This window comes from Helianthus annuus, chromosome 5 (genome assembly GCF_002127325.2).
Source record: "Helianthus annuus cultivar XRQ/B chromosome 5, HanXRQr2.0-SUNRISE, whole genome shotgun sequence".
NCBI lineage: Eukaryota > Viridiplantae > Streptophyta > Magnoliopsida > Asterales > Asteraceae > Helianthus > Helianthus annuus.
Genome location: NC_035437.2, coordinates 171,221,274 through 171,234,418, shown reverse-complemented (window position 1 = coordinate 171,234,418; position 13,145 = coordinate 171,221,274). Strand labels below are relative to the sequence as shown.

The window sequence follows — 13,145 nt, the reverse complement described above, 5'->3', positions numbered from 1 at the left end:
GGAAAAAACCCCCAGAAACCCTAGATCTCACAAATGGTGAGATCTTAAACAATACAACGAAGAAGACGATCAAATGATGTAAATCAGTTGATCTATACAGTTCAAACAATACAAAAAATAAATCTCACAAGAGATCAAACAACTACAAAACACCACAGATCACAACTGATCTGAATGAAAACCCTAATCGCCTGATGGAAGAGAGAGACAGCAGCTTCGAGATTGTAACAACTACGCAACTGTTGAAGCCTTTTATATTGAAAATATCTCTATTTTCAATATCAACCTTCTGATTTACACATGTACAGTTTATCCCCTTAGATATTGCATCTCAGCCCTTCAAGTATTATAAACTGCACTTATTCCACAAAAACTAGTTATAAAACTGTTACAACAATTTATGCTATATAACAACTTTATAACAACCAAGATAATATATGTTGCAACATGAATTAACACGTGCTTATTAATTTAACACAACCCATATTAAATTTCCAGATAATCCTTCAAATCAGAATTATCTCTTCATTATCGGCTCACATCCACTAAGAAAGTAAAAGAGTTATATGTTATTTTCGGGTTGAGATCCTGTACAAACAATGCTAACCGTAAGAACCATAAGAACAGATCTGAGCCATTGATAGTTTAAATTAAGGGTTGATATTGATTACAAATAAAACCCCAATAATTAATAATTAATACTATCAAGTTAGGGTATTTTAGTCATTTAGTCATTTCCTATAAAATACTAATTCCACCAAGTTTTTTAAACTAAAATAACTTTTATATATTTCATTAATTTTGGAAAAAAATTATACCATAAAATCAAGTATTTTTTATCTTTAATATGAGTACCATATTGATATACTTTTTTTTATTTATAAAAATGACTTTTTAAAAAGTTACAAAAACATGTTTTATAATTGTGCTAGTTACGTAGTTGGAATGTGCTAATATGAAAATGTATTGTGTTAATTTTAAATCTATACGTATGCTCTTATTTTATTATGTAATTCTTATGTGTTGTTATTTTTTTTCCTTTTGTGTTGTTATTGGGAGCATATTTATAAATAAATTTGTTTTCTACTAGTTATGTAATAGTATGTGTTATTTACAAAATTAAAACAAAAATATGAAATTGTGCTAGTATGTAACAGTATGTGTTGTTTATAAAATTAAAAAAAATGAAATTGTGCTAATTATGTAATAATTATGAAATTGTGCTAGTATGTGTTTATAAAATTAAAAATAAAAAAATTGTGCTAGTATGTAACAGTATGTGTTGTTTATAAAATAAAAAAATGAAATTGTGCTAGTATAGAACAATATGTGTTGTTTATAAAATTAAAAAAAATGAAATTGTGCTAGTTATGTAATAGTATCTGTTGTTATTTTTTTCCTTTTATGTTGTTATCGGGAGCCTATTTAGAAATAAATTCGTTGGAATGTCGTATTTTTATTGTGCTAATGTTGTTTTGTTGGTGTTACAGTCGGATGCCCAGACGGTGGTGTTAAGAGAGTGCTAATGTCGTTATTTGATTGTGCTAATGTCGTTTTTGATTGTGCTAAGGTCGTTGATAATGGAAGTTCCTTTTTTTATTGAAACGGGAGTGCTAATAATGGAAGTTCCTTTTTTGATTGTTCTAATGTCGTTTATGTGGGTGTGCTTATGTTTTTTTTTTTGTGGTTCCTGAAGGTTTGTTTATCTGAATATGTTACAAAATTTCAAATTTTGGTTTGAATTAATATGCATGGATTTAGGGATATTTTGATAATTAATTTTAATTAATTATAAATAAATAGGGTCAAAATGTCTAAATTACCCCTAAACTAATTTTTAATTGAATAACACTTGTCATTTATGTATTGGTTCTTATGGTTCTTACAAAAACAAGAGTTTGTATTTGATCCCATGCCTGTTATTTTCGTCCCTGTGGTTTGTTTACTTTTGCCATTTCAGGCCAATTTTAAAAAATGCACCAGTTTCCTCTCTCCTCTCTGACATACTGGAAACGTGTCACTTCAGTCCAAAAATTAAAACATAGTTAAGTCAGACATGTTAAATGAAGGGTATTACTGTCAATTCATATATCTTTTATTTTCGCCTTATTTTATGAATTGACAATAATACCCTTCATTTAACCTGTCTGACTTAATTGGGTTTTAGTTTTTGGACTGAAGTGGCACGTTTCCAGTATGTCAGGATGGAAACTGGTGCATTTTTAAAAATTGGTCTGAAATGACAAAATCAAATAAACCACATAGACGAAAATATAAAAATTAAAGGCACTTCAATTCCCAAAGAGAAAGCTACCGAAAGCACCAGAAGATATGGCTGCCTTCTTGCTAAAACAAAAAACAGCCCATACTCCATATAATATGATCAGCTCATACCCGTCAATCTTTATTCTTTAGTGACTGCCTTACGCAATGTCTCTGTATTTAATTTATGGTGGGTGGGTCATGGATGGGGTAAATAGAATCAACTTCTTATAATAATTTTGTAACTATATGAGATAATATATTAGAAATGGTATTTCAAATAAATAAAATAACAATAAGTATATGTATATTTAAATGTTATGGATGCAGACATTCAGGCCCATAGGCCAAGCCTGACCTAATGTTAATGGGCTTTAGGGTTGTTGTTGTATTGTTCTATATATATGATATATGTACATGAAATACGTGTGAATCAAATCTTTTTCTTATGTTTGCTCTCTTGTTTATAACACGTTATCAGCACGAAAGTGCTCTGTTCAAAACGCTAATCCTTTCCTTGTCATTTATCCAAGTCACTTTCGGTCACCGGAAGTAATCTCTCTGTCTTTACGGATACGGATAGAGGAGAGTTCATGGCGTTTCTAACCGGAGCGATTCTGATAATGGATTACGTGTTTTCCAATGCGGCAGTTGCGAGAAGCTTCACGACGTATCTCGGAACCGCCATTGGCGTTTCTGCGGAATCCAAATGGAGGATAACGTAACATCTCTCCCGAAAGGATTCAACCAAATCCATTTCGTCGCGGTTCTCGTGATAATTATCCTCACCGTCATCATCTGTTACAGCACGAGAGAAAGCTCAGTACTGAACATGATTTTAACCGCACTACACATTATCTTCATAATGTTTGTGATCATAATGGGGTTTTGGAGAGGTGACTCTAAGAACTTCACCGAACCATCCGACCCGACCCGTCCGAGTGGGTTCTTCCCATTTGGAGCATCGGGGATGTTTAACGGTGCTGCTTTGGTTTACCTTAGTTACATTGGATACGACGCGGTTTCGACGCTGGCAGAGGAGGTTAAAAATCCGGTTACCGATATTCCCATCGGAGTTACCGCGTTTGTTATTCTTGTAACCGTTCTTTACTGTTTGATGGCCACTTCAATGTCCATGCTTCTACCGTATGATCTGATCTGGTATGTATTTAATTTGCAATTAATAGTGAGTTAATGATAATAATTGTTTACAAGTAAATGTGTTTTTTGCTTGTGGTTGATGATGTATTTACCACCGCTTGGTTTGCATGTCACACGTATTTAAAGCATTTCCTAAATAAAAAAAAATAAAACTTGTTTTTTTTTAAAAAGTGTTGTCATTTAGTTTATCTAGCTGGTGTTTGTAGTTACAAGACAACTAAGCTTTTGGATAAACAATTACGTGTGAAATATACCTGGGTTATTTTTATGACTTTAAAGATATAAAATATGCATTTGTTATTGTGTTGATAAATACTTGGTCTGTTTTTAATGCTTTTGAATTTTTATAAACTGAGGTAAAATTTACTTTTGGCATATATGTTTTTTATTATTCGGTTTTGAAATAAAATATTTTAAGTAACTGACTAATTATTGATGATATAAAAACATATATAGTTTTTAATATTCGCACTGAATTTAAGAACGAAATAATTTTTTTTCTAGACATGACAAGCAAATTAATATGAGCTTAATTACTTTAACACTCACACACACATATATGTATACGTATAATGTCCTAGGATTGTGTGTGATTTATATATGTAATTGACATGCATATAAATTGTGAATAATTAACATGCATATAACTTGCTTATGGGTAGATATTATGGATTTCATTTGTTTAGCAATACTTCTGCTGGTCTCATTGTTTTAGATAGCATATATGTTATATGTATTGCCTTTTTGACAAGTTAAATGTGCTAAACAAATTAATACAAATTTCACTGGTAGCTGGTTACCAAACAACTACGCTGAGATAAACATTGTTATGCTTTAGTGATTTGATATTTCAGCTTGTTACAATGCTATGCATAGTCAACATAATTAATTGTATGGTTATTCTTCTAATTGCTTGTTGTTGCTAAACAAATATTAATAGACATTGATATAGTCATTAGAAATGTGCCCTCACATGAAAATGATGAAAAATAATTAGTAGACTTTAGCTTAAGTAAACTACTCTGATGTTAGTTACTTAAATTGATAGATAATAATTCATTTGAGTTAGTGTTAATGCTCATTTATACTGAATTTCACATGAATCCTAAATCAATGTTGAGAACCCGAAGTTCTCCCAAATGTATACAAAGTCCCGTTTGTTTTAATAATGATTTTTCAAGTTCAACCCAAACTTTAGTTCATCGCACTTGGCGTTTTTGACTAACATATAGCCTAGTGAAGGAAAACCTTATGAATAGTACATGTTTTCCCTCTAAACAAAGGTTAAAACTATAATATTTCTCCTCCATGACGTATTCTAGACGTGTGAAGATACCCGATCGACATGTTTGACCACCAGAAGTTAGTCATTCTTTGAAAAGCTTGCTATAAATCTTCTCGACATGCTCCTGATGCAGCAATACCGAGAATGTGATTTCACAAAACGCTCAGATGTAAATGTTATAATTTGTTAATGTCACGTTGGTGAGCAAAGGATTATCGGCCGCAGTATAGGCCTTACGTGTGGATGATCATGAAAAAAAACTGACATCTATGTCCCAAACATATGCAAATTTAGAAGCTCCAGTAGAGCGATCACAAATTGAGGTGGCAAATGTCTGATAAACATCACAACTAACACTGTCACAAACATAAGTAATATAATTTTTAGTTGTCTTGGTAGAGACGCTATTGATACTATTTCACGTGTTAATAGCATATTAAACGCTCCAGAAGAGCATTGATAGTTTACCCGCTGATATCGAATTTTGTAATTCATAATGTATCATATTCTAATGTATACTGAAGAAATTTATTAAGTTTCCACTAAGTTTGAATGAAAAGTCATCACCTTGGAATTGTGTAAAAGAAAATGTACTAAATATCTAAAATATATCATATAGCAAATATGGCCAGAAGACTATATTAGAAGTTACTAGAAATGATACTAATTTTCCACAATATTCCATTAAATCAAATATGGTGAGTAACCAGAAGTTACTAGAATATTTATACATTCACCACATGGCATGACCAAACAGGTCATCAAGATAGCATCATAATATGCTAAACAATCAAACATGCTAACCGGCACCTTAGCACCTCTAAGTAATCTAAAAACATTGCTCCCAAAATGCCTTATCATATGTCTAGTTAGTTTTTTTTTTTTTTTTTTTTTTTTGTGACAAATAAATTTTTATGCCCTTCCAAACAATAAACTTCTACAAACAATCCCTCTTATATGGGACCATTGAAATGTACAGTTGTGTGGATTGTGGCATTCATACATGGTTACATGTGAGTTTTTAACTACCCGTATGTAGCATATGCCCAACACTATGGAACGTTGTTTTTTTTTTTACATGGTTTAACACTGTTCTTTGACAACCCAATTGTAGGGACCATTGTTGGGCACAATGTGAAATATAGTGAGAGGCATACGTAGTCCAGACGAAATTCGTCGATTGATTATATCAATTCAAAACTAACTGCTTATCACAAATACTCCCTATTACAACTGGTCTCCTGAAGAGAACCAAGTTTCCATTTTTTATATATTTGATGTGCAGCCTATGTACCAATAGCACCACCATAACATATAAAATGGGATATGTACATCGTATTCCCAGTCTTAGGGGGAGACAAGAAAATGAAAGACTGGTAACATAAAAAAATGCATCATATTATATATCGACCCCTGAAGTGGTCAATGCAAATCTGAAGTCCAAAAGAAAGAGCGTGTATTTGCAAATAATAACAAATGAAATACAAGATGCATTCACTAACACAAATAAGGTGACAAATTCACATATACCAGCTTAAACTTATCTGCTCGGATGGAAGTACTCACAAAATGATTATCATATTAAAAATTGTGAGAGATAAATCGGTTCCAAAAAGATAAAACCCACAAACACAAAAAGAGCAGAGTAACGCAGTTGGTGTAACCCCAAAAAGAGGTGGCACATAAAACACCATAAGTGGTTGCACACAAAACCCCAGAAGTGGTTGCATACCAAACCTTAAAGAAGGTTGTTGTCAAAACCCCAAAAGAGGCTAATGGAGTTCTAAAAAAAACTCTAGTACCAAACAAATATGAGATCGCGATGAATTATGTACAAAATAAGTACAATATGGAACCGTAATGAAACACGTGTAAAATGATATATTTGATTATGCTATAGCAATAGATGTAATCGATGGAAAAAAGATTACGTATATAGAAAGTGTGCAAGAGTGTACGCACATAAATAGCCAAAATGGCTACATGACTTAAGTATTGAACTAAATTTGCTCGACAAACTAAACGTTTTCGAACCAGCAGTTCGAACACCCATAGACGTCAAACCAGTAGGTTATAAATGGGTGTCTTTAAATAAAAGGAAACGTAAATAATGAGTTTTTGCGATGTAAGGCACACATTTTAACATAAAGATTTTTCCCAAATCCCAGTAGTTGATTACGAGGAAACATATACCCCTGTAGTGGATGCGATAATCTTTAGATGTTTAAGCGGCCTCGCAATCTCAGAATGACTTCAGATAAAACAACTTATGGATGTCATCACCGTATACATGTACGAGACAATTGCAAATGACATCTGCATGAAAACCCCTGAAGGATTAAAAATGCTCAAAGCATTATGAAAAATAACCCCTTATGTGTTATATATATGAATCTTAAAGGAAACTACTCGTATGTGGTACAGTCGACTATACTCTGAAAAGAGAGGTATAAGTTTGATAAAATGAGCTACATCTATTTAACAAGATTTCACTCTTACAGTGATAATGTAAACATCATAGAGAGGGAACTCTCAAACTAAAAAGGAAAATTTTTAATGACCTTTACAAAGTGTAGTTATTCTCGACCTGTAGTTCGAGTATATATGTACTATTTTTGCTCATCAATCTGACTACATCTAGAAGATGTTATATAGAAAAAGCTCATTCGTTGACTACATGAACAATTGTTAGATCGCTTGACATAGAAAAAATATTCTTATCAACCCCAAGAAAAGGATGTTGAACTACTTAGTCAAGAAGTACCATACTTAATTGCGATCAGAGCATTGACGTATCTTACAAACAAGACGACATCTGATATTACGTTCTTGCTAGATGTATTGGTAAGATTACAGTTCTAATCTCAAATGTTGCACTCTTTTTCCCTTCACTAAGTTTTTCCCATTGGGTTTTCTTGGTAAGGTTTTTAACGAGACAGCATAACTGATCTAGTAGTATCAGTTTATCTTATAGGTCCTGAAGTACTAATTTAACATCATCATAAATCATAGGGATGGGATTGGTACAGTACCCGTACCTATACCCGTACCAATACCAAAAATACCGGTACCGAATTTGAACAAAACTAGGTACCAAATACCGTACCAGATATATAGGTACGGTACGGGTACGAGTACGGGTACTGGTACGGGTATTTTCGGTACAGTACCCGGTTGGTACCATTTTGTTTTTATTTACTTTTTGAACACTTGTATGAGTACTAAATAGGTAAAATTGACATGAGTACCAATATAGTACGAGTACCAAATAGGTAAAATTGGTACGAGTACCAATACGATACGGGTACCATATAGGTAAAATCAATACGAGTACGCTATAAATACCATAATATGAAACAAAACATAATACAAAAAAACTTTTAAAGGTATACATAGAATTCGGTACCAGTACCCGTTTTTACCCGTACCCGTACCCGTACCAATACCGAAAGTACCGAATACCAAAATCAATAAAACTGGGTACCGATACATGTACCAAATACCTAAAATCGGTATGGGTACAGGTACAGGTACGGGTACGGTACGGGTACGAGTACGGGTATTTGGGAAAAAAAAGCCCATCCCTAATAAATCATGTTGTTAATTATGTATAATGCGTAGTGCACTCTTTTCCCTTAGCTACGGTTTTGTCCCATTGGGTTTTCCTGGCATGGTTTTTAACGAGGCAGAATTATAAAGCGCATTAAATAATTATTTGACATATTTACAAACTCGAGACACGGTATAGTTCCACAAGAACAATATGGCGTTCTGGGTTATGATTGATATATATTAGAATCGCATAGAGTTCTATCTCAATCCAGATACAAGTTATGAAGGTCGAAGATTTCAGCATATTTAAGAAGTATCTAGATTAGAGTTGATCAAGAGAAGCTCAAGCTATACTATATGAAGACAAGGTAGACAACAACACTCAAATAAAAAAAGACTACATCAAATATCAAGTCAAGCAATTGTCACAGAAGATTGGATTCAACATCATCAAGATATATAAGTAAAATTGAGGGGGAGTATGTACCCATAATATACACAATGTATGTACTCTTTTTCCTTGACTAAGTTTTGTCCCACTGGGTTTTTCTTAGTAAGGTTTTAATGAGGCAACATAACTGGTCTTGCAGTATCAGTTAACATCGGTCCCGAAGAATCGTGTAAACATTATCTAGTAGTATAATGTTAACAGTGTATGTGTATTTCTAAATGTCTGAGGGGGAGTGTTATGAATGCAGACATTCAGGCCCATAGGCCAAGCCTGACCTAATGTTAATGGGCTTTAGGGTTGTTGTTGTATTGTTCTATATATATGATATATGTACATGAAATACGTGTGAATCAAATCTTTTTCTTATGTTTGTTCTCTTGTTTATAACAAGAAATGGTATTTCAAATAAATAAAATAACAATAAGTATATGTATATTTAAATGTTAAATAAGTGAAACTTATTATAATGTGGGGCACTACAGGATCATGGGCCATAAACAATATTGTTATATATTGTATTATTGTGTACTCTCTCCACTTCGATGAAGTGTCATTAACAAATATCTAATTGTAGAACTATTGGATTGGTGGTCAAGTTGTTTTGACCTGAGATAACGAGTGATGATTGTGGCTAATGTGATGCAAGCACTTGATCTAACAACGTTGCAACACATTATCAAATGAATCTATACTATATAATAAAAGAAACCAGTTTATGGACACTTGTCATCATATTAGGCCATGGCTTATGGATAATTATTGTTTTAATTTAATATCTTCTAATAATTAATTATAGATAACCCTCATACTAAATATTATTTAATTTAATATTTTATTGATAATTATTATTTAGTTTAATATCTTCTAATTAATTATAAATAACTCTCCTACTAAATATTATTAATGAGTAAACTGCCAAAATGGACCCTGAGGTTTGGTCACTTTTGTCCAAAACTCAAATCTTTTAAATCTGGGTCCCTGTGGTTTCAATTTTGTTGTCATTTTCATCCAAAATCACAATATGGTCAGTTTTTTCAGTTAACCTTCAGTTTTTTGTCTTTTTCCTCCCTTTTAATGAAGAGCAAAATGGTTAGATTTTAGATTTTGCTTTTAAATGAAAATGATAAAAAAATTGAAACCACATGTGGTTCAGAAGTGGCAAAAGTGACCAAACCCCAGGGACCATTTTAGTACTTTACTCTATTATTAATTTAAGATATTTTAAATAACCGAATTATTTGTCACCAAAACTGAACTTTTTATTAACATGTTATTTATTTTTTTTTCATTGTTAAAAAAATTATTATATCGATTTTGTTACATAATTTTTAATAAATTGTATATAACTTTCAATATTACTTTATAGGGTAAAGAGTAAATTACGTTTTTGGCCCCTGTGGTTATATCAGTTTTACTATATTGGCCCAAAATAAGAATTTTTAACAGATCAGCCCCCATGGTCCCATTATCTAACCGTTTTGGCCCCTGAGACTAACTCCATCCATTACCCTGGTTAATTATTTGTCACATGCAAGGGTATTTTTGTTTCTCTTCCCCTTTAAATCTAATTTCTATTTACCCAGATTTTAAGAACACTCTTCATCTACATGAACTTGAACAAAAAAAAAAAAAAAAAAAAAAAAACCAAAAGTTTCTGCACATTAGTTTCAGATCTTCATCAGATTTCAACAACACTCTTCATCTACATGAACTTACCCAGATTTCAAGAACACTCTTCATCTACATGAACATGAACAAATAAAAAAAAAACAAAACCTAAATTCAAGAACAAGAACCCATCATCTGCACATCATCATCTTCAAACCCTAATCTTCAAGAACAATCATCATCTAACCCAGATCATCGTCATCATCATCATCCCCACATAAACAACATCCAAACACCCCCTAAATTCTTAACACAAAATTGTCAAAGAACAAATAAAAAACAAAACCCAAATTCAGTGTTTTGTGTGTTCGAATGAAACCCCCAAATCCGACTGACCTGGGTGATTCAATCGTCGCCGGATGTTTGAACGGAATCGATCGTCGCTGTGTCAATCGTCGCCGGATGTTTGAACGGAGTTGATATCCACCGGCCGTTCTTCTCCATCGTCTTCCCCGTCGAACCAACCTCCGATGTCCACCACAACCACCACCTACAACCGTGAACCACCCTCTCATCATCACTGGTAACCCACATCAATCGTCTTCTCCAGTCACCGTTCTTCACCACCATCATCACCATACCATCAATCAACCGTACTATTTGTTCAAGACACGCGGATGATGATGATCTGATTTGTTAAAGAAATCAGATCTGGGTTTTTGTTCAAGAGATGCAGATGATGATTTGTTCAAGACACGCAGATGATGATGATATGATTTGTTCAAGAAATCAGATCTGGGTTTTTGTTCAAGAGAGATGCAGATGATGATCTGATTTGTTCAAGAAAATGATGATTTTGGGTTTTATTTATAAAGTCATAAAAGGGGGAGGGGAAATTACAATTTTACCCATCATGTGCAACCCATGTGACCAAGAAATTAACCAGGGTTAGGGTTTGGTTAGACTTAGGGGCCAAAACGGTTAGATAATGGGACCATGGGGGCTGATCTGTTAAAAATTCTTATTTTGGGCCAATATAGTAAAACTGATATAACCACAGGGGCCAAAAACGTAATTTACTCTAGGGTAAATTACAAGTTTTGTCCTTTATGTTTTTCTCAAATTTCAGGCGCTGTCATTTACCTTTAAAAATGATGACTTTTGTACTTAATGTTTCAAAATGTTGCACGTTATGTCCTTTAGGGCAAACCAAGTTATAATTTTCAGTTAAGTTATGCCATGTGCACTGCACATGAGGGTAAAACAGGCATTTCACCTCTCCCCATTTATATATAAAATTAGATTTATTACGGGTTTTTTAAATGTAATTTATATTTTATCACTCAAATGGCTGATTATTTGCTTCTTGAATAGCATGTTTGACCATTGTTTCTTCTTTTCAATAATCATCTCCGCAATCACGATATCTGTCGCGTACCGAGTATATCTATTAGTTTTTTAAAATATAATTTTCCTTATTTGGTATATAAAATTATATTTATTCAAGCCATATAATACATAGGGGTTTTTAAAAATGTAACTTTTTTATTATTTGGTAAACACTATTCTATTTATTCAACAATACACGTGGTTTTTAAAGATATAACTTTTTTTATTATTTGGTATATAAAATTACGTTTATTCAACCCGTACAATATGCTTCTTATAAATATAACTTTTTATTACTTAATATTTAAAAATAATATTTATTCAACTCGTGCAATAAAGGAGGTTTTTAAAGATATATTGTTTTATTATTTAGTATATAAAATTTATTTATTCAACCCGTGTAATACACGGGGTTATAACCTAGTTATAATGTATATGTGAATATAGTTTTGATAGGGGTGTTCACAATATGGTTCGGCATGATGAAAATTCAAGGCAAAACTGCTAGCTGCGGTTTTGAAAATCCACTAATGCAGATGAGGGTTGTCATGATTGGTCGATTTTAGCGATTTATCATTTTAAAGTCTAAAATTAAAAAACATGTCAAGAATATAATATATTTAGCATTCTATATTAAAAACCATCAAACTTTCATACAATGTCGCATCCTGAGTTAAAAGGCTTGTACCATCAACTAGAGACATTTGAGTCTATACTATAGAGGAACATTGCATGAGGGGTTCTTTGATTTTTGTTTCCCAAACAAAGATCACAACTTTGTTACAAAAGTAAATCATGCTTATACGTCTTCTGAAATAAATGTGTATTGAAAAGATATGGGCCCAGACTCTCGCAGATCTGGGGAAATCCCAAACTCCACCCGTAACCCAAAAAACTGGCCAAGATAAATTATCCGCGAGGCCCACCCACCATGTCGGATCCGCCAAGGCAAAGGAGACAAAAAGGACACAATGAAAGCGACGTATGGCCAATAATGTTCTGCGAACCACTGCACCATGAATCTCCATTAACGGTTATCGCAAGAGAGACAAGAAGTACAATTGATAGCGACGTCCAAGCAACCACATTCCGCGGATTCATATTCCTCGCAGCCTTCATTAGCAATCATCACAGAGGAGACCACAAGGATATTCCGATAGCAACATCTGGTCAATAGCAAGCCGCAAACGTACACCCTCCCTACCACCACTAATGGTCAGCAGAGAGGGGACCAAAAGGATATTCCGATAGTGACGTCTCGCCCAATCAATTCTCACCGTCCTAGCTATAAATACCACACACTCCATCAAAATGAAAATCTCCAACATCCTACACTCCCCATTCTCACTTATAATTTACTCACCTACAAACAATACTTATGCTATGCCGAAGAGTGATTACGAGAAAAACCCCAACCTCGCCTTCCCATAACAACTC

The 13,145-nt window shown here is 33.2% G+C and overlaps 1 protein-coding gene across 1 annotated transcript; it reads left to right on the top strand.

The window, feature by feature from the left end:
• Window positions 1-2,855: 2,855 nt before the first annotated feature.
• On the top strand, window positions 2,856-5,168 carry LOC118492208 (cationic amino acid transporter 6, chloroplastic-like). The gene is made up of 3 exons (XM_035990065.1): window positions 2,856-2,983; window positions 3,070-3,423; window positions 5,096-5,168. Exons 1-3 carry the CDS (start codon window positions 2,856-2,858, stop codon window positions 5,166-5,168), a joined length of 555 nt encoding a protein of 184 aa, XP_035845958.1.
• The last annotated feature ends 7,977 nt before the right edge of the window (window positions 5,169-13,145 follow it).